Here is a 23,985-nt window from a genome sequence, read left to right on the forward strand (position 1 = left end):
TTGGCCAATCTCATGGTGGGCGGCAAGAGCCAGGTAAGTGCTTCGATGTCCCTCGACTCAGCATGGCCATGGGGCTTGAGTCCCCTCAACGTGGCACCTCGAGCTCCGCCCCGCCGCGAGGCCCACCCGCTGGTACATCCGACATTATTATCCCCTTGGTCCCCCTCACCTGGAGTTTGGACGCGTGGCTCGTGCTTTCCAACCCGTCACGATGGCTGACCCGGACCATCCGACTCAGCTAAGCGATTCAGTTCGCCATGTACCCACCCAGGTTCAGCGGTGTCCACTTCACCTCGGTGAAGGGCGAGAAAGCTGCTACCTTGCTTGCGTAGATCGCGACCCTCCTGAGCAAGGACGCGATAGAGCCAGTCCCTCCAGCCGAGATGAGGAAAGGGTTCTACAGCCCTTAATTCATCGTACCAAAGAAAGGCGGTGGGTTGCGACCAATCTTGGACCTGCGAGTACTGAAGTGGGCCTTGCACAGACTCCTGTTCAAGATGCTGACACAAAAACACATTCTAGCGAGTGTCCGACATCTAGATTGGTTCGCGGTGGTAGACCTGAAGGACGCGTACTTACACGTCTTGGTCCTGCCTCGACACAGACCCTTCCTGTGGTTTGCCTTCGAGGGCCAGGCGTACCCATACAAGGTCCTCCCCTTCGGCCTGTCCTTGTCCCCTCGCGTCTTCACGAAGGTCGCAGAGGCAGCCCTTGCCCCGCTAAGGGAAGTGGGCATCCGCATTCTCAACTATCTTGACAAGTGGCTGATCTTAGCTCACTCTCGAGAGTTGCTATGCGCACACAGGGACCTCGTGCTTCGACACCTCAGCTGACTGGGGCTTCGGGTCAACTGGGAAAAGAGCAAGCTCTCCCCGGTTCAGAGCATCTCTTTTCTCGGTCTGGAGTTGGACTCAGTCTCGATGACAGTGCGTCTCACGAACGAACACGCTCAGTCGGTGCTGAACTGTCTGAAGGCATTCAGACGGAGGACAGCGGATCCACTGAAACTTTTTCAGAGGCTCCTGGGGCATATGGCATCCTCAGCGATGGCCACACCGCTCGGGTTGATGCATATGAGACCACTTCAGCACTGGCTTCAGACTCGAGTCCCGAGATGGGCATGGCACTGCGGGACACATCACGTGGCCATCACGCTGATTTGTCGCCGCCTCTTCAGCCCTTGGACCGACCTGGCATTTCTACGGGCAGGAGTTCCCCTAGAGCAGGTCTCCAGATGCGTCGTGGTTACAACAAATGCCTCCAAGACGGGCTGGGGCACCGTATGCAACGGGCACACAGCCACCAGTTCTTGGACTGGCCAGTGGCTGTGTTGGCACACCAACTGCCTAGAGTTGTTGGCAGTACTGCTCACCTTGCGGAGGTTTCGGCCGTTGATCCAGGGCAAGCACGTGTTGGTCCGGATGGACAACACAGCGACGGTAGCTTACATCAACTGCCAAGGCGGTCTATGCTCCCATCGCATGTCACAATGTGGGGTGTGGTCTCCGTGGTGTCTTCCCCTTGGGAGTGACAACCCCCCGACGTAGACACTTAGGGCTCCCAGTCAGTTAACAAATTCCACTCTTTTTGGGGAGAAAAGAGAAGGAAAAGAGACCTCGGCTGGGCTAGCCTGTCCATCTATTCGTTGGGCAGTCGACTTGTTTCTGAAGGACTGTTCGACGCTCATAAAGAGCTTGGGGGAGGTTACGTGACAGCCTGGTGCGCTGGCTACGAGGCACACAGCAGTCTGCCCATCACACACCGCCACTTCATGTAACACCGTTCAGTTAGTTGTGGAGTTTTGTATAGGGACCCCTAGTGTCACTACATCAACACAACGTCGAGTGAGTGACAGTCGAGTGAGTGACAGATAGGGAACGTCATGGTTACTTTCGTAACCTCCGTTACCTGATGGAGGGAACGAGACGTTGTGTCCCTCTTGCCACAATGCTGAACTACCCACTGAAATGGCCGGGACCTGGTCTCGGCTCCTCAGCACAAAACCTGTATGAGTGGTTGCATACCAGTTCCTTTTATACCCGTATGTCCGGGGGAGTGACATGCAAATTCCACTCGCCAATTCTCATTCGCCTTTTTTCAAAAAAGCAGAGGTGTTGGGGCTCACAAGTGTGACCCCTAGTGTCACTACATTGACACAACGTCTCGTTCCCTCCACCAGGGAACGGAGGTTACAAAAGTAACCATGATGTTAGCAAATATCCAATCACGTCTGAAATAAACCTTCTGATTGGTGGATAAGCTTAATCGGACTGTCTGTCTTGCTCATTCTGTCAGCTTCACTCCCGCCTCCTGCAGCTCTGTGCACGTTTAGAGAGAATCTCTCTACATTTTTAAAAATAAAAAAATAACAATTCTGCTGCGGCATCGCGGTAGTAGATTGAAAATGTTCTGGGTCAAAAGCCTACTCATTGAGGCCCTCGGGCTCTCTTAAGAACACAATGTCAGGACCCTGAAAAGCTGTCGCATGTGTTAGTGACTCACCACACGTCTTCTGAATCTTCATCACACTCGGCCCCGAACTGACAAATGTCACACGTCGATGTCTCCTTCTGACTGATCTCTGCAGAACCTTCATTAACTAGAAAAAGAGAGAGAAAATAAATTAGATGAGAGATATTGAGAGCTGTAATTAAAGGGGTCATATCATAAGAAAATCACATTTACCTTTATCTTTTAAGAGTTCATTGAACTATGAAAACATACTGTAACTTTCAGAACTCAAAACGGAGGACGTTTGAAAAAACAAAAAACAAACACTCATTCTGTACTTGCACAACTTTCTGATTTCAGACAGATGACTACATCAACAATTGCCCGACCAGTCATGGTGAAGTACTAAGGAGAGCATATGATAGCCTACTACTATTCCTTATACAAGAAGAACTAACTACAGTATAAGAGACCTTGTGCTGTTCCTACCTGTGTGCACAAAAGTTGTTTTCCAGCTGTTGTTTTTTCTTGCTTTAAGTATAAATTTAACAACATTTAGTGAGGTTTATGGTTAAAATTAGGAAAAAACTATTTGCCAGTGTGGTAAGAAACACAGTGTTAACTTTATTTTTTGTGTGGCATAGGTACAGTTTTCAAACCAAAACTACTTCTCGATACTGGCTGGCACACCTGGGAATATATCGTACTAAGTACATTTTACAACTTACAATTAGGTACATGAGAGCTCATATTCAGCTATTAGACTTTTCTCAGTGTGGCAAAAGTTTGATTTGATGTCTTTATGTATTTAAGAACCATTGAAGAATCATGCTTGCATATGTCTTAAGGTTTTCTTATACTAACCCTACCCCTAAACTGAACCCTCACAGAAACCATTTAGCATTTTGTGACGAGGAGGAGGGTGTGGCCGGGCCGTGAGGACGCACGCCCCGCCCTGAATTGTTCTAATCAGCCGAGTGGGGGATAATGACACACCGTGTGTGTCTCTCTGTCGAGAGAGAGAGACACACACACGGCCGCTGTGATTTATGTCATTAAAGGATTTGTTAACTGTTCAGCCGGTTCCCGTCTCCTCCTTGCTCATCCTTACCCATTATATTGGTGCCGAAACCAGGGAAGGAGGAGGGATGCGCTATCGTGGAGTCCTCGCTGCTGCTGTGTGGCAGGGGACGGAAGAGTCGCTATTGGCCAGTGGGAGTTGGAGGAACTGCTGCCATCCGCCAGGAAGGGGAGGAGCTGTTCTATCTGCCAGGGGTCGGAGGACTCGCTGCCATCTGCCAGGGGAGTAGCGGCTGTCGTCCGCCAAACGGCGGAGGAGTGGCTGAGGACCAGGCGACAGCGTGTGTTTTTCTCTTTCTCTCTCTCTCTGTCTCTCCCTCTCCCATCTCCCATCTCCCTCCCCTCATCTCACCTAGGGCTCCAGAGAGGCGGGGAAGACCTGCCGGCAGAAGGACGGCCGGAAGGGAAACACCTCCCCTCCAGGAAGGGAGGGGAGTACGTCATGCCGGAGGTTTCCCCGGCCTGAGTTGGGCGGTGGAGGAGTATGACGAGGAGGAGGGCATGGCCAGGCCGTGAGGATACACTCCCGGCCCTGAATTGTTCTAATCAGCCGGGAGGGGGATAAAGAGGAGCCGGAGTTGCTAGTTCGAGAGAGAGAGAGAGAGAGAGAGAGAGAGAGAGAGAGAGACACGCGGCTGCTATGTGTGTGTGTTTAAGTTGATTTAAGTCGATTTCTGTCATTAAAGGTTTCTTTGACTGCTCAGCCGGTTCCCGCCTCCTCCTTGCCCATCCTTACCCATTATACATTTTTAAAATTTCACTAATACATTATTTATTATGTTTATTATAGTAAACCATTTGAATCATAGGGACAGTTGGGTTGTCCTCACAATGTTTGTGTTTCCTTACAAATATCAGGTTTTCCTACATTGTGAGGCTCTTTTTATCCCCCATAATGTTGGATAAACCAGCACACACACACACACACACACAAACAAACTTGTTTTTATATCATTGTGGGGACTCTCCATAGACTTCCATGCATTTTATGGATTTTATACAGATCTAACAATAATTTCTATCCCCTAACCTTACCCCTAAACCTAACCCTCAGAGAAAATGTTTTGCCTTTTTACATATTGAAAACACATCGTTTACTATGTTTAATAAGCTATTTCCCTCGTGGGGACCACTGGCTGGGCCCCACAAGGTAGGTAATCTCAGGTTTTACTATCCTTGTGGGGACATTTGGTCCACATAATGTAGTATAAACACACACACACACACTCTCACACACACACACACACACACACACACACACACACACACACACACACACACACACAAATGTTATATAACACATGCTAAATATTAAGAGCTGTCATTAATTCATTCGCTTTATGGGAAAGGGGTGGGATGCCTTCCATTAGATGTATTTTGCCATTGCATTTAAATGTGTGTATGTTTGCAGATTTTGAGAATGCAAAGGAAGTGTTTTTTCCATGTCAATACAACAGATCTGATCTAAGTGTGTGTGTGTGTGAATATATCTGTGTGCGTTCTTGTGATTTACAATGTATGAGCCCAGAGCTCATCAATGATTTACACTCAGACATTACAACTCGTTTCATCCTATTGGAGGAGGGGCAAAGCTTTCTTTAAGCTAAACTCCTCTCATAAGCCATGCTGATCTGTCTCTAAGTGACCGCCTCTTCTCGATCCTTCTCTGCCTGCCTTTTTCTTTACTGTTCCTCCTTCTCTCTGACTTTCTGTGTCTCTGCTCTCCCACAGAGATGGCTTTTGTTCACATGTCCCTCTCCTATGGTTTTTACACCAGGGTTGTGCGCTATACAGAGTTGAGTTAAAAATGCCTTTTAAATTCCAGTTCAATACAGAATTGTAATTCACGTTAAAATTTAAGGAAGTAGAGTTGACAAATTCAAAGAAATCCGTTCCAATGCTGTAAGTGTAGTTTTTAATAATACGTTTCATTTTTCAGTATTAATTACCCATCAACATGTTTTCAACATACAGTATGGGTTTGTACAGAAACAATAGATTACTAATTAATGTTTGACAAGCAAATTATATAAATTTGTGTTTAATTATAAATGTTTTAATATGTTTAATGAATTAACGTTAATTTTATCACATGAGATGAATTTATTTGAAAACGCTGCTACCTTGCGCGCAGAGATCGCTACCCTCCTACAGAAGGGCACGATAGAACCTGTCCCTCCGCCCGAGATGAAGAAGGGGTTTTACAGCCCCTACTTCATCATACCGAAAAAAGGCGGTGGGTTGCGGCCAATCTTGGACCTGCGAGTACTGAACCTTAAACTGGCCTTAAACAGACTCCAGTTCAAGATGCTGATGCAAAAACGCATTCTGGCGAACGTCTGGCATCAAGATTGGTTCGCGGCGGTAGACCTGAAGGATGCGTACTTCCATGTCTCTATCCTTCCTCGACACAGACCCTTCCTGCGGTTTGCATCCGAGGGTCAGGCGTATCAGTACAAAGTCCTCCCTTTCGGCCTGTTCCTGTCTCCTTGCATCTTCATGAAGATCGCAGAGGCAGCCCTTGCCCCGTTAATGGAGGTGGGCATTCGCATTCTCAACTATCTTGATGACTGGCTAATCCTAGCTCACTCTCGGGACATGTTGTGCGCACAAAAGGACTTGGTGCTCTCACACCTCAGCTGACTAGGGCTTTGGGTCAACTGGGAAAAGAGCAAGCTCCTCCAGGTTCAGAGCATTTCTTTTCTCGGTTTGGAGCTGGACCCAGTCTCTTTGACAGCACGCCTTACGAACGAGCGCGCCCAGTCGGTGCTGGCCTGTTTGAAGGCTTTCAAACAGAAAACAGCGGTTCCACTGAAACTTTTTCAGCGGTAGCCACCCCGCTCTGGTTGATGCATATGAGACTGCTTCAGCACTGGCTTCAGACTCGAATCCCGAGATGGGCATGGCGCCACGGGACACATCGCGTGGTCATCACGCCGGTCTGTCACTGTCTTTTCAGCCCTTGGACTGACCTCTCGATTCTATGGGCAGGTGTTCCCCTAGAACTTGTCTCCAGTGGTCACGACGGACACCTCCAAAATGGGCTGGGGCGCTGTTTGCAATGGGCACGCAGCCGCCGGCCTGTGGACGGGCCAGCGACTGAATTGGCACATCAACTGCCTCGAGTTGTTGGCAATTCTGCTCACCCTGCAGAGGTTTCGGCCGTTGATCCAGGGCAATCACGTGTTAATTCAGACAGACAACATGGCAACGGTAGCATATGTCAACCGCCAAGGCGGTCTGCGCTCTCGTTGTATGTCACAACTCGCCCGCCGTCTCCTCCTCTGGAGTCAGCAGCACTTCAAGTCGCTGCGAGCCACTCACATCCTGGGCAACCTCAACACTATAGCAGACGCGCTGTCACGGCAGGTTTCCCTCAGGGGAGAGTGGAGACTCCACCCTCAGGTGGTCCAGCTGATTTGGAGTCGATTCGGACGGGCACAGGTGGACCTGTTCGCCTCCCAAGAATCCTCCCACTGCCCCCTCTGGTACGCCCTGACCGAGGCCCCCCTCAGCATAGATGCACTGGCACACAGCTGGCCCCCTGGCCAGAGCAGAGCTTTAGGATCTCTGAGCAGCTCTTTGTCTGCTTTGGTGCACAGTGGAAAGGAAGCACTGTCTCCGAGCAGAGGATCTCCCATTGGCTCATTGATGCCAAAACTATGGCATATCACACCCAGGACGTGCCGCCCCTGGTAAGGCTACGAGCCCACTCTACCAGGGGTGTAGCGGCCTCCTGGACCCTGGCCAGGGGTGCCTCTCTAACAGACATTTGCAGAGCAGCAGGCTGGGCAACACCCAACACCTTTGCAAGGTTCTACAACCTCCGGCTGGAACCGGTTTTGTCCCAGGTAGTGGCACGTAATACAAGCGGATAAGCCCGGGATAGCCGGCCGGGTGTATCGCTTGCACATAGCGCCTTCCACCTCCTTTTGAGCTGAAGACGTGTGCCATTAATTCCTAGTAGTGTTCACAAACTTTGTTCCCTGGTTGACTTCCTCCGAGCCCTGTGGCAGTCGATTTTTCAGAGAGACTCGCTGCCGGCCCAGTACACGTGCTAACTAAGAGTTCTGTTCTGGGGTAGGTGCTCCACATATGGCGGTTCCCTGTAAGCTAACCCCATGCGATATATATCTTCTGCTAATTTGTTTTCCTGTTGGCAAACTGCGTCTTCCTTGGGCAGAGCCCCTCTGCCCCAGTCTCCATGTTTGTAGTAACTCCTCCCCCATTGGGTAGGATCTACCTTGAAGACACTCCACATGGTCGGAAAGACCATGTGACGTATTCTTCCACTTAAATATCCCCCCCTCTATTTGGGCGAGATGTGGTCTCCGTGGTGTCTTCCCCTTGGGAGGGACACCCCCTTACTAGACCTGGCGGCCCAGTCAGATAATCCCCCTTCTTTTTTAGGGAGTGGAAAAAGAGAAGGGGAAAAGAGGCCATGACTGGGTTAGCCTGTCTCTCTCTTTTGGGGGAGGTTACGTGTCGACCTGGTGTGCTGGCTATGAGGCACACAGTGGCCTGCCCACCACACACCGCCAGTTCTCGTAACACAGTTCAGCCAGTTGTGGCGTTACGTATAGGGACCCCTAATGTCACTACATCGACACAACGTCGAGTGAGTGACAGATAGGGAAAGTCATGGTTACTTGTGTAACCTCCGTTCCCTGATGGAGGGAATGAGACGTTGTGTCCCTCCTGCCACAATGCTGAACTACCCGCTGAAATGGCCAGGACCTTGTCTCGGCTCTTCAGCATAAAACCTGAATGAGTGGTTGCATACCAGCTCCTTTTATACCCTTATATCCGTGGGAGTGACATGCAAATACCACTCGCCAATTTTCATTGGCCTTTTATCAAAGACCAGAGGTGTCTCGGGCTCCCAAGAGTGACTCCTAGTGTCACTACATCGACACATCGTCTCGTTCCCTCCATCAGGGAATGGAGGTTACACAAGTAACCATGACATTATCTTGCCCTGGGACCTAACGCACCTCCACAAGCATTTAACATGCTCAGGGTTGCCAGATAAGAGATGCAACACCTCCAATTTGAGATTTATACTTGCGCAAATTGGAAATATTCCGCCTAATGTTATACTTATTTTGTAGCAACCATGCACACGAATGCGCTCTTTCTAGCTCTTGCATTCCCCTTTGAACAAACTTAGCGATCTTTAGTGCAATATTCTGCTCAAGGAAAAGTGTTATACGGCCACTCTGTGTCCGTTCTTGAGGCTGCTTGTGATGTTTGGTGCTACTAAGTTTGCAGGTAAACCTTCTCAGTGATGAAATTAAATATAAAAGTAGATCTCGGCATCACTGACATGCAGAGGGGTAATCACTGGCACGCGAGCAAAAGCAAGCACGAATATGTGTATGTATTTTTTATTTGTGCAATTTAGAAATTTAGAAATGTTGAAGTCCACTCGCACCTGTATGTTAATCTAACTCTTGCAGTAATCATTTATCATAGTCATACAACCTGTTTTATTCAGTTGTGTGCTGAATGGAAAATCAAACCATTGACGAGACCCACGTCATGACATTTTAGCATGTAAATGGGTAATGTTTTGAGAATAAAATAAGTAAATTCGGACATTTTGCGACAAACATTAAAAGTTCTATCATTTTCGATTTTCTTTATTAAAACAGACCCCTGATGTAGAGAGTGTTAAATTGAATAATAAATTAACAGGGAAGTAGAGATGGTAAATAAATAATGTATAATAAGCTCAGCCTTTATTCAGTTTTTTTAATGCCTGATAGAAAAGTATCTAACTTTGTTGAGCAATACAGTTGTGACGAGGAGGAGGGCAGGGCCGGGCCGTGAGTGCACACGGCTGGCCCCCAATCGGGCTAATCAGCCGAGGAGAGGGATAAGGCTGAGCCGGATGCACCAGTTTGGGAGAGAGAGAGCCACACGCAGCTGCTGTGTGTGTATTTGTGTTTGTGTCTTTTTGTTTAAGTTTTCATTAACTTATGCACTACTTTAAGCCCGATGTGGCCCCTTTACCAAAATAGTTGCCCACCCCTGATCTACATGTATCTATCTACAGTATGTTATACCTATGCATGATATTTGTCTGTCTGTCTGGCTTTCTACAAATTAATTTGTTCATTTATTTGTCTGGATAACTTATCTAAGCTTTTTGACTAAATAAAAGCTAACAAAACTCTAAAAAGAGAATTTGCTACCATGTGTACAGTTATACACAGTGTTACATATTTCTCCCTGCATGATTTTCTCAGACACCTAGCATGTCCCAAATTATGTTAATTTTAGTAGACAAACAAACAAGCAAAGTTTCCTTTTATAGTCAGGAATAATTATTAATACACAATGAAAGAGGAGTAAGAAAATTAAACATTTACCCCCACAAACCAATGTTCTCTAATAATTTTGCATCAATGTGGACTACGTCCTTCAAATTTCCTACATAGAGAGAGGATGCGAATGTGATGTGAATGTGCAAACTGATAATGACAGCTCAAACTTGCATGAGAAGTGAAATATTCACAGTTTTTTAACTGTATTCCATTATTGTACATGGTTTACCCATGAAATAAAGCCAAGACAACACATCTTTCTGTTGCGTTGTCTTCGCTGGCTGCTTGCAAAAACATATACATTACAACAAGTGTAGTCTGATTCAGGAATGAATGACTCTTGAGCTAAAGGTAAATTAGTGCCTAAAAGATTTGCATGTGTAAAGTAAGATTTGTAAAAGCTTAAATAAAGTTACAAGCGTGAGAGTAAGATTTGTGAAAGCGTACATCAAATTGCAAGCGTAAAAAAAAGGATTTGCGATATTTTAATGCTTTGCATAAGTGTAAATCATGTGTTGTGAATCTGTAACTTCATAGTAACACAAAGTAAATTTGATCTCTTGACCACTCACGATTAACATATATCAGCACTGCACTTTATTAATCTCACACTGGACTGTCATAATTATATTTCTCTTAACAACACACTGGCAACTGACAATCAACCGACATCCTGAATGTCAATACAATACTATACAACCTTACTGCACATTTATATATATTATTTTTATTGTATACTGTGTATTCTATATTGTGTGTATTGTATACTGTACATTGTATATTATTATTTGTATATTGTGTTGTGAGTAATTATGTGTACATTAGTTTCGTAAATTGTGTTGTGTAAATCTGATGTTTATTGTAAATTGGTATATGTCTCATCACTGTCATGACTGCTATGTTGCTTGGAACTGCACGCAAGTCTTTCACCCACTGTTGCACTTGTGTATATGGTTGAGTTACAATAAAGTGAGTTGATTTGATTTGATCTGTATTCTTCTGAAATTTTTTTGTGTACTTACATTTTTGGCAATATTTGTTCAGGGAAGGGGAGTCTCAATCTGGTGTTCAAATGCTTCTTCTTGTTGCTGTTAATTATTTAAAATATATTTTTTATTACTTTTATTATTGGCATGGCATTTTGATGGATGGATGGATGGAATTTGCTGGTATCATAAAACTCATGAACAAAATGGTAAAAGTAAGCCATATAAAACCAAACTCTCTGAACATTAAAAATTAACAGTAAAGTGTTTTTATTTATTTATTTTTTTTTTACTCTTTCAGCCAATTCTGTGACATTTTGGTTTTAGATAGATAGATAGATAGATAGATAATATTTTTGCCACAAACAAAATTCATTTACACTTTTGCAACAGTTTAAGCATGAAAAAAGTCAGAAAAATACAGATCAGATTTATTTTGTGTTCATATGATGTTACAGATACATATGAATTACACTTACGCAAAGCATTAAAATATGGCAAATCTCTTTTTCTTAACCCTCATGTTGTGTTCTGGTCATTTTGACTCTAAGAGGATTTTCTTTTGCATGAAAATGCTTGTTAATGTTATCCTATTGGACTAAAACTTACTGACTCTTTTATTATGCTATATTATCACCAAATATTGGATTAGATCTTTTTACCAACTTGTTTTCTTTCAATTAGCACAGGTTTTGTATTTCTTTTTGGAACTTATTGATCGTAGGCCTCACTGACCTGAGCTTATGCACCTCTGTTTTTTAATGAAAAAAGCATTATTTGCAGATAATTTTGGCAATATTTAATAAAATATGAAAACATTCTTTACTATTTATCACACTAGTGTGCTTTAATGTTTAACCAGGAAGTTTGTTTTGAAATGCTTTTATTTTGTACAAAATGGCACAAAGTCACACTTGTGGTGTTCCCGGTCAAAAATGATCGGCCATTGAAAATGAATGGGGGAGATCAAAAATAAGAATTAAATAATAATAATAATAATTTTTATGTAATAAATTAATTACGGTAATGGCGACTAAATTTTAAATTATAGTCACAATAAATTATTTTTGGTCGCAGTCTGGAGCCCTGTTACCACTTGCTTGATCTAAACAAAACAGGTGTCCTTTAAAAGCTTAGAATCTGGACATTATAATACATATACTGTAGCTGAACCTACCAATTCTAAAATTATGCTGACAAATTAGAAATGTTTTGTTCCCATAATTTGCAAATTTATTATCGCAACAATAATATTCAGAAAAAAGTTTTTGCAGTGTGCTCTAAAATTCTCTATTGTGTTTGCAATTGAAGTGTCACATTGTGTGGGTCATCCTCTGTTTTCACTGCTCTCTCTCAGTCTGCTTCTGTCTCTGGTTCATTATCATTCCATACAGACTGACTTATCCTCAGACTTTAGCTGTTTGTCTTGTTTCAGCACTGCTCTATTACTCTGCGCCACCTCACTCTCTCTGTCTCTCTCTTCACAGTTCCTACGGCATACACACACATGGATACACACTCGTTTGTCTCAGCTAACTAGTATAAATGGCAATGCAGCAAGACTGATCAGGCAATATTTACATGTTATACAAGCTCCATCAGGAATAATGGCACTCATTTATTAACCTTTTAAGCTCACCAAAAATTTTTTTTAATCAAAATATTAATAACTACAGTCATGACCAACACAAAATAGGTATCGTTTTAAGCTTAAAAGCTGTACTTTGCAATGCATGTAGGCATTATGACTAAGTGCTTTGAAATTTGTAGACAAATCAGAAGTGTTCCGTTTTGATAATTTACTAATAATTTTGCACGGTACATATTATTGTAATCGGTAAAAACATCACACTTATCAAATAACCATGTGTCATTGTCATTGGAAAGCTCTCAAAGAGAAGAATAAAACCAACATTTTTTACTCACAGACAAAAATATACAGATTAATAGCTAAGTACATGTCTTAGACATACATGTTACATGTAAACAGGTGTTGCTTATAAGCCCCCTTACAAAAATTGTGAGTTCACTGCAAATTGTCCATTGTTGCCAAAGGTTTGCCAGAGGTTCACCACTACTGGCAAAGAGCTGCAAACTTTTGGCAAACATTTGCGGCGAATCACAAGCTCATTTGCATGTGAAAATAACAAGCGGAAAATTTGCAGCTAGTTTAGATTTTTTGTAAAGGCCGCATTTTCACTTATAACTTCACTAAAAATAAACAGAGCATAAAATACTACAGGAGGGAATGTCTGTTAAACACAACATAATTGGATGCATAGATCATTAGATAATCCACATGAAGCACACTGTGCACACAGCACATAATGTGCTATCAGGCTAAAAACACGTTAGCTTCCTGGATCAGATGTCTTCATCGGAATGGATGTAGTACGTAGTGCAGCATCATAGAATGCTAAACCAATCGCATTAGGATTCAGGACCCATATTCACAAAGAATTTTATCTTACCACTAGGGCTGCGTTCCATTTCAAATTTGTATACCCTTCCCTCGCAAACTTCACTCAGTCTCATGGACTCAGATGTACGTCACTGCTTACGTTGTGCGAGTGTCCACTACTGGCAGAAGACGTGCAATGGGTTTAACTGGAACACCCTTAACACTTGATCACTTTAGTCTATTTGTGGAATTATTTAGTGATTTTTGCACCTGAGAAAACAATGTTTTCGGAGATTGATTTCAGAGGCTTATGTATAAATCTCATATGTTTAATTTTATTTTTTCATTAGAATGAATGGTTAGAAAGGATTAATCAAGGTTTACACAAACGAAAATGTTAACATAACAATGAACACATAGGTTACAACTGTGTGATAAACAGTTTAAGGTAGCTACAAGTATTATGCTGTTAAATCTCAATATAACTTTTCTAAACTGTTTAATTGACCAAACTTCACCTCCATCAAACATAAGAGTTGTGTGGGGGTGGGGTTTATGAAGTGCAATCTGCTGTCACGTCACAATCGAGTTGCATTGTGGGATATGGAGCTGCCTGAAGCATAAATCAGAGTAGACTGGCTCCCTCAGTCAAAATCAAGGGGTTGAGGGTCTGTCAACAGAAACTTCCCTCGAATGAAGTGGAATGGACTTCCAAAATGGCAGCTGGGATTCCACCGAGGGGAAGTGCTTAAGGGAGTGAGCCAGTGGATGTTAAAAGTGAAGCTGAACGCAGCCTAGGAGTTCTCCAAAGAGTTCCTAGCTAGTATTTTTTGCTTAAAACCTATTCACAAAACTGCAAAGAGCAAGTTTTAGTAAGGAAATCTTAAGATAAGAGTAAGGCGGAGTTGACCTCTTTGCTATGGATGACGTCACATTTTATTAGCACGCTCTTTTAAATAACCCTCAGTGATTGGTAAACAGGGAACCACTATTTGTCAGCTAAGACAGACAACGATATATATATATATATATATATATATACACACACACACACACAGTACTGTGCAAAAGTCTTAGCCACATAAGATGTTTCACAAAAGCATTTATCTTAAGATGGTTATTTATATCTTCAGCTTTAGTGTGTCAATAGGAAATATAAATGTTAGACTCCCAAACATTACTTTTGCAAATAGAAAAGATTAGAATATAAGGACAGGGAGCCCTGCAGCAGATGTCATGGCCCCCACAAAGCCCCCCACTGAACATCATGTCTGTCTGAGATTACATATAAAGACAGAAGCAATTAAGACAGCCTAAATAGACAGAAGAACTGTGGCGAATTGTCCAAGAAGCTTGGAACATCCTATCTGCCAACAACCAAGAAAAACTGTGTCCAGGTGTACCTAGGAGAATTGGTGCTGTTTTAAAGGCAAAGGTGGTCACACCAAATATTGATTTAGCTTTTTTATGTTTACTGGACTTTGTATGACATTAGGTGATAAATGAAAACTATTTATTTCATTATTTTTGAAGACATCCTCACTATTCAACATTTTTCAAAAGTGCCTAAAACGTTTGCACAGTACTGTATATACAGTAAATACATACATACAGTAGACAGACGGACTGACGGACGGATTTATAGATATATAGATTTTCATTTACACTTTTGCAAGTTTTTTTATACTTACACTGATTCTAGACGGCCAATCTCTTTTACTGTTCATGACTGCCTTTCTTTGCTTGCATATCACTGATTGCAGGTTTGCAATGTTTTTGGTAGTTTTTAGGTAAAAAACAAAAAAAACAACAGTTTAAGCATGCAAAAAAGTAAGTCAGAAAAATACAGATCAAATTTATATTCTGTTAATATGAAGTTACAGATACATATGAATTAAACATATGTAAAGCATTAAAATATTGCAAATCTCTTTTTCTTAAGCTTGCAACTTGATTTATAACTGTACAAAACATTGAACACACATTGCAATTTTTGACGCTTGCAATTTGATTTACAGTTTCACACATAGTATGCAAATCTTTCTATCATGCTTGTAACTTCAATGACGCTTTTACAAATCTTACTCTACACAGGCAAATCTTTCAGGCACAAATGTACCTTCATACTCATTCTTTTAACCCTTGTGTTGTGTACGTTTGTGCTAACACCTTTTGTTCCTGGTCAAAAATTACCAGGCCACTGGTAATACATTTCTCATATTGCATATATTATCCCAAGATATTGCTTTTTTGAACATATTAAAAAAAAATTATAATTGAAATAAGGATTCATTGAACTGAGCTTATACCTGGCTAGTTGGGGGCACTCCCTGCAGAATGTTTTAAAAAATAATAATAATTATGCAATAAATTAATAACCACTTGCTTGATCTAAACAAAATAGATGTCGTTTTAAAGCTTAGAATCTGGGCATTACAGTACATTCACTGCAGCTGATCCTACCAATTCTAAAATAATGCTGACAAATTAGAACTGTTTTATCATCATTTGGAAATTTGTTAACACAACAATAATATTCAGAGTTGGTCAAAATATAAAAAGATGCGATAGACATGTGTTATATATCATTGGAAAGGTCTCAATTAGTGAAATGCAATGAGAAAATTTGTTTCACTCAGAGGCCAAACTGCAATGAGTATTAGTGCATGAAATTCCCACTGACACACATAAATATAATAAACAGGAGTGTCTTTTTGTCACATTTTTCCTTATTACTTCCTGAAACATATATATAACATAGACAATGACATACCATAACTTACAGCAGATTATCCTGATTCAAACGAGCCCAAACACAACATAATATGACAAGTAGAAATAGTTGAAAAATAGTTGAAAAATTCCTCAAAGAGTGTACATAGAAAGATGATGCACAAAAGGACAACCAACACACGTTGCGTGCATGTTTGTGAGAGAGAGAGAGCGTGCACATGTCCGAGGACTTTGTCACATTCACATATGTGCTCATCTAAAAGATTGGGATGCTCTTGAAAACTTAATATTCCTGTATTTTGTAGTCTACTCCGTACATTTCCAATGGCCGTTCACTATAGACCGGGAACACCACAGCTGTAACAAAGTGAAATAAAACCAATACAATTTTATGAAAATGATCTAAAACATTGTTTTTGTTTAGATGCTCTCTGTGAACAAAGCCATGGAATTTTTTTCTAACTGGATAAAAAAAACGTAAATCTGTCAGTTTTGACCGGAACACAATATGAGTAAATAAATTTATCAGAAAGACTCATGAACTAGCAAATTATCGATTTTAATCATTCTAACAAATCAGTGACTGAATAAAATCACTGAACCTCCAGAGAAGAGAAGGACCGTACATTTTATATGCGTTTATCTGTTAAAATATTTTTTAATCTGTTACTTTTGTAATTGTTTATCATATCCTGATCTGAGCTGTTGGCTTCCTGCATTTATCTCATCGTTTGAGTCCCTCTCTTCTCTCTCTCCATTCCTTTTTTCTCCACAATTCCCCATTGATCAGTCGATCTTTTCTTATCTTTCAGAGTAGATCACTCATCCCTCACTTTAAAGCCTCTCCTCTGAATTTTTCCCTCCCTCCTGTACTCTTTCTTCTCTCTCTCTCCCATTCTTTCTCTCTTGATGTCCCCCATCACCCCATCCTGTATCTCTTTTTAAGTAGCCCAGCTCTAGAGTGAAGTTCTTCATCCAGGATTCAGTTCATAAGCACCACTGACATATTCACATCTATCAGGCCAGGCAGACAGAAGCTACTGTCATCTGAACACAGTCTGAGCATCTGTGTGTGTGTGTGTGTGTGTGTGTGTATGTCAAGCGACCAATGAGATCACTGTAATACTCCGTATTATTTAGAGATAAGATGAAAATACTCACCATCATCTCCTGATCCAGAGCCAGCATCTACAAAGCAGAAAAAACAGATGATCAGGAAAACAGAGAATCAGTATGACTCCATGGATCTGCTCGTCTACACCGTCTCCAACAATGCATCTCATAAAATCACCCTGTTAATAAATTATAATAATGGGTTTTATGCAGTGTCAATTGGCACAAGTATTTAAACACTTACATCACTCTTAAAAATTATATTACATTAGATGCTGCAGCAAGCAACATTTATTTTAAAGAAACATAGCATAAGCACACTGTTCCCTGCTGAAAAGATCCATTCTGTTTATGCTGATTTAAACTGGTAAGTAATAGTTTGGTTCTGTCATTCCAAAATTCATAGCCAAAGGTAGCTAAGAAATGTAAAGTAAGTTCTGAGAAATGTTCAAGCACCATTTGTTTACAGATGTCATATTTTTATCTAATGCAATGTAATGAATACATTTTTAAGAGTGGTTTAATTGTTTGAATACTTTTCGGGCCCTGTAATACTTTATCTGTATTTTCCTCTTTGTTCTCAATTTTCAGATTTACCTGTCAATAAACGACATGTTTAAAACAAACTTTGACAAAGTTGGACAGGTGGTCCCTTCCTGTTTACTTGGGCTGTTCAGGACAATACAATGCAATGTCACCAGACTTCATGTCAAAAATCCAGCTAAACAAAACTATTTTGAATGCAGAATAAGCAAGCCTTTTGCCTATTGTGAGTGCTCATCACCGTTTGCTGTATGCTTGGATTAAAAATACACATTCACTTGTTTTGCCATCTTCCCTATACCACCATATCTAATATGAGTCTTTAAAGCTTTTTCAGCCTCAGAGTCAGTGAAACATGCAGAGACAGAGATCAGACCGAGCAAAGCTGGTCGCCTGCCTATATTGTGTTTTGTATGATGGTGTCCAGCATGAGATGCTGGAGTCCATAAGAAAGGTTCTTATAAAATTAACCAGCTGGACTTCTTTGGTCAACAAGCTTCACCAGAAAGACTATTCTGGTTGACCAAGGGTAATATTTACGTCTAACCAATGGTAATATTTAGGTGGTAAAATATTGTATTTATTTTTGCTATAGAAATTCCCATGACTTTTAAAGACTTTTACAAACTTTGGTAACACTACAATAAGGCTCTATTTGTTAACAATAGAAAATGCTTTACAGTATGTATCACAAACTTACATTGAACAATATACTTTTATAATAAAAATTATTGTAAAATGTTACCCTTTTTTTTTCGGAGTGACTATATGCAGTAGGTGAAAATTGCACTCCAATAGTCTAGTAGAAACAGACAAATTGAAGACAAACTGTGCCCCCAGTGTTGCTCCGGTTTCGTGTGGTGTAAAGACAGCAGATATGCTTTTTTTTCATGTGGACGACCCTGCTTTGATTTCGCCTTTTGTCCCACTTTTTCCCATCCTGTTTCCTGTCTTAACTCTAAATATTTCCTTTAATACTTCTTATAATAATAAATAAAAAATTAATATAAAGGTTGATTTTCTCAGTGATTTGGTCATGGTGAAATTCATTGAGAGAAAGGTTTAATCCAGTAAATTTAACCATGTTTTTTGGCCATAGTTTTCATGCAATTATCCATGGTATTACTACAGTAATGTGGTGTTAATATTGTAACCATGTTTAATCTTTTGGTTGCTATGATTTTACTTACAAAATATAACTATAGTTACTGTAATAAAACCATGGTAAATTTTTGTAAGGAAATGTTAGGATTAGATTTAGGGATAGCGGTTGGTGTAGGGTGTCTGTGGGACTCTAAATAAACACAATAAAGACGCTGCAGTGATGCCCCCATACTGTATGTTAGTATTTAATTAGGGGTGTAAATAGTATCTGCCACTATTTGCACTGGGGTTCGAATAGCATCTAACACAATTTGCACTTAGTGCAGAGAAGATGCTTTTGGTTGCTATTTACACTTGTGTAAATAACATCTATCACTATTTGCACTGTGTAAATAGTATCTATCGCTATTTGCACTAAGTGCAAATAGCCTCTGCCTTTTCTTTTCTTTTTTTCCTTTTTGACTAGCATAAACCAACCTGCAACATCAGGGATATTTGCTGTGGTCTTATCCAGTCTTTTCAGCAAGGAGGAAATGGATAGAAACATCACTGACATGCTAAATGAAAGTTCTTCAGTATAAGTCAATGTGACTTGTATTTTTCAAAGAGTAGTCTTTTTAACCTACTTAAAAAGCAGCATTTCTGGAATGCTAAAGTATACCAGTGGCTTCTAATTCTAGAACATTCCCAGCCTCTGGAGTAAGGCTGAGAGCTTTCATCTCAGTAGTGACGAAAAATGTAATACTGAAATGACCTATGAGAGTAGTTAAATAAGAAAATTAGGACTTAAATTGAGCTTTTACTAGCCCAAGGATATTTAATCCATAGCACAGGGAACTAGTGGGTGAAAAGGAAAATAACTATGGAGGGAAATGTATACATTAAAGAGGGAGGGGGGGGAGGGGGACAAAAAATGAGAAAGAGTCTGGCTGTCACCTCATTTCCAATTTTTAACACTTATAAATCTGCCCTTTGGCAGCATCTGTACTTCTCAAAATATAAATAATGGAGTTCCAGTGGTTTAATTCGAGGGGAAAACAAAGAATAGCCCCAGATAGCCCCACTTTCTCTCTCTCTTGCTAGAGTTCAAGGGTGCAGCCGTTATGACTAGACCATACTGCGGCTCTTTTGCTCTCTCTCTCTCTCTCTCTCTCTCTTGCTCTCCGACTTTCTCGCCATCTGCCCCTTGGCTCAACGGCAGCTTTGGGAAAGTCTGACATTCATCAATTTGTTATGATGGAGAGGAGCAGCTTATAGCTCTCTGCCCTCATTCAAAACCCTCCCATCAATCTCCCCACCAATTATTCCCCACCCAGAACAAATATAAATCTTCGTTTGAGATGGCCACAGGAAGGCGAGGCCTTAATGTGTTATTCCCTTAATTCCGAACCGCTCCTCTCACCTCATCCTCCTCCTCCTCAACCTTTCAGTTTCATACTTTCTCTCCCTATCTTTTCCAAACTTCTGTGTCCCCTGCTGGGTCAGGGGTAACACAAATAGTCTGAGATATGCAGATTAGGGTGAGGTCGTTCATATTCATGAGGCTGTGATTTTAATAAGGGACACAATTACAGGTTCACATTACTCTACCTGTGACTCTGTCTTCTGCTGTCTGAAACTGAAAGAGAGAGAGAGTCTATGTATAGTAGGGCTGTTTATTCAGAGTCTCATTTCTTCATTTCCCCCCCCACCCCCCCATGTTTTTCGATAATTAGACAAATTATTTGTCTGGGTCTGTCCTGCTGGTATTACATCAGACTGTCTCTCTCTATGCCTGTCTCTATCTCCACCCGTCTCTCTCTCTCTTTCTCCACGTATCTTTCTCTCCCTGTCTCTCTCTCTGCCTGTCTCTCTTTCTCAAACTGCTCTGTGGGGACCGTCTAGATGTTCTGATGGATTATCCTAATGATGGCTTTTCCGATTCAATCTTCCACCAGCTTTGCCCCTTCCCCAACACACACAGACTGATTTATAACTACTCCCCCATAACTTTCTCCCCTTTATAATTAATAGGAGATCAATTTGAGAACAGTGTGACCTGTGTTTTTTCTGTATCCGAACACACAGACAGATTTGTGCACACATATATAAAACACACAGAGCACACACAATGATTTGTGGCCTGTGAGGAAATGTAGCCCACTTTACTTGACAATGATTACTGTCTTTGCCTCTCAATAACCCCACATCTCTGCATTACACACACACACACACACACACACACACACATTTATATGTAGGGTTTCTGATAGAGGTGTAATCTAGTCTAGTTGTAATATGGGTGTTACTTCAACAATGGCCAATTTTAGCCCTGTGGACTTACTGTATAAAAGGGAAAAATAAATTCTCTTAAAACACACTTTTCACACTCCCACTAGTGTATTTGTCAGCTAACACTATCCAACAGTGTACTATATATACATTCATCCCAGGACAATTCTGGAGGTACATCATGAAGATTTCCAAAACAATGTAATTTCCACCACATCTCAAATTATGTATTGTGTTTAACAGCATTCTGTAGTGAAAATTACATTAATTATTATTATTATTATTATTATTATTATTATTATTATTATTATTATTTTTAAATGGCATATTCCTTTGTCTTGCTAAGGCTAATTTGAACATTATATATCCTAAGTACACACAATTAAATAATATTTTCACACTTTTTGTATACTTTGACAAAATTACAATTTGGAATATTGGAAATAATACAGTGATTTGTGACTTGATTTTTCTTTGTTTTCTTCACAAAAATCACATGTCTCATATGTCATCTCAAGCATGTTTTTCACTGAAACTATTTCTCTGTTAATCAAGCATACTAACTTACTAAGCATAAAAACTGGTTTAAATCATTTTCACACAATATATATATATATATATATATATATATATATATATATATATATATATATATATATATATATATAAATGTTATATGATTTTTTTCTTTTTTTCCTAAAATTGAATAATATATTTATGATGGATTTTTATATTTCAACCCTTAAATGCATACCTCTGGCCTTTAGTAACCTGGGACCTCATTCCACACCCTGTACCTCATCCACTTTTTGGAGTTGTGCCCACACTTCTGAAGTATTCCTCAATCTTTCACTTATAAATAGTGTAATACACGTACAAAAAATAAATAAATAAATTATAATGGCTCAACTACCAAAAGTGTATAGGGTCATTAGGGACCCTAATAACATTTTTATGATTATTTCATATCTATATAAAAGTTAACTATCACATTGTATCTATTTCTTTGTTCATTACAAGAGAAATAAGTACTATATTCATACAAATAAATACAAAATCACATTGATTTTCTGTGCAACAATGGTGAATTATCAGTATTCCATATGTGCGTACACACATATTATACATGCTATTTGTTATTCAAGGTGGTGCTGTTGTTTCAGTGATTGACTTGATTTACATTTGACATTGCTATTTGATGAAGAAACAACATGGAAGTAAACTATAGCAGGTGTAGCTCTTGAACAGTATGATTTGGCTATTTTCATTTAGGTGTACAACTGAAATTATGCAAGTTATTCATCTATTTAGACTCAGTAAGTGCCTGAGATACGTATTTATAGCTTATGTGTATCTTATGTGTTATGTGTAGCTCAGTATGTGTTTGACAGCCAGTTGCATCTCATGAAATTTCAGTGAGAAAGTAATGAATCCTGTTCTAGATCTGTCCTGAATTGTTGCATTATCTCTTTGAAAAATGAAAAATAAAACATTCAAAATCTATCAAAATCTATTTTATTCTATTATTTTCTAATTGTCCTGAAAATATTTTGAACATTTTACACCATCTGGGCATTTTGTTGATCCATTTGTGATAGATATACGTGCTGGGTCTCTAAAGACCCGAATATGTAAGAGTGTTTGGTGAAATTCCCATGCATTCAAGGGTTAAGATAAAAAGTCTGGGTCTGGGGCAAATGTAAAACATTCAAATGTATACATTAGCGGCATTTGAAAACAATAAATAATACATGATGAAGGCCTGGCAAAAGTTTCCAAAACAGTTTTAAAGGGACCTTCATATAACAAAAAGAAAAAAAAGTTTAAATCTTTTGGTTTTATGTCCCAGGAACATAAAAGTTCCCACAGTTGAAGAAACACCCATATATCTTCATTCCAGACTGAATTTGTCTTCTTCCTCATTTTTTCTGTTAAAAGATGACCAAAAGTTGGCTAATCCAGAGACAGAGGACTAAAAGAGGACATAGTAACTGAACCAAAATGGTTTGTGTGTGTGTCCTTACAAAAAGTCACCTCTAATGAGAAGAAGCGTGTCTTTGTGTGTGAGAGAGAGAGGGAGAAAAGGTGGCACAAAGTCATTTGCCATTATAGTGGTAAACAACCCAGATTGTGATTCCCCTGAGCTTTTCTGAACAGTTCTCTTAAAGCTGTGTCTCTTATTACCTCAGATAATTGATCAGATAATGTAGAAAATAAGAAATAAAGAAACTGAGATGAGAGAGAGAAAAGAAATAGAGGCATAAAAGAATGGAAGAAGTAAAAACAAACAATAATCGCTTCTGGTATTAAATGTTATTACTAGGGCAGTCGATTTAACGCATTAATTCAGTGCGATTAATTATACTAAAAAAATAATGCGTTAAAAAAAATAACGCAAGTAATCATGTCCCCGGACCGTGATAAGGAATATTCCTTCCATTTGAGCAATTTAAGCTTGAAGTAACACCTGTTTTCTCCAGGGGGCAATAAGCGAAACTTCAGCTGTTTGGGCAACGCGCTTATACAGAGAACAAACCACACTCACCGACAGCAGACAAAACAAGATGAGAACACGTTCTTGCATTCAAACGCAGCTTGATATTCTATCTTAAGATGGTGCCACAGATGGCAGCCATGGTGTGGAGCTCTCCAGTTCTTTTGTTGTTTTTGTTTGTTTGTCCTATGTTTAGTAACCTTTTTCCAATCAGTTTTACCAGGGATGAACTGCTGAACATTTGGCAGCACATACCAGACAATCTTTTCCCGGGTTTTGACTATTTGGACACTTTGCTGGACATTTTAGTCAGAGGCTCAGCTGTGTTAAGAGATGCAGGTGAAGGAAATGAGCCAGTGCGCTGGTCAGGCTTCATCAGCGCGGCTTTCGAACAGCGCTGCCGAGTATTCATCTAGCGAATCTCCGCTCTCCTCCTAACAAAACGAACAAACTACATCTCCTCACTGGTACAAACAAGGA

General features: G+C 40.5%; 1 protein-coding gene across 1 annotated transcript in view; it reads right to left on the bottom strand.

The window, feature by feature from the left end:
* Positions 1 to 23,985, bottom strand: part of LOC127446277 (tomoregulin-2-like) — a 179,833-nt gene that overhangs the window by 84,705 nt on the left and 71,143 nt on the right. The window contains exons 4-5 of the mRNA XM_051707053.1: positions 17,142 to 17,168; positions 2,503 to 2,599 (exon numbers count right to left, since the gene is read on the bottom strand). Coding sequence (XP_051563013.1) covers positions 2,503 to 2,599; positions 17,142 to 17,168 — 124 coding nt within the window. The remainder of the gene's footprint in view (positions 1 to 2,502; positions 2,600 to 17,141; positions 17,169 to 23,985) is intronic.

Source organism: Myxocyprinus asiaticus, chromosome 9 (assembly GCF_019703515.2).
Source record: "Myxocyprinus asiaticus isolate MX2 ecotype Aquarium Trade chromosome 9, UBuf_Myxa_2, whole genome shotgun sequence".
Lineage (NCBI taxonomy): Eukaryota > Metazoa > Chordata > Actinopteri > Cypriniformes > Catostomidae > Myxocyprinus > Myxocyprinus asiaticus.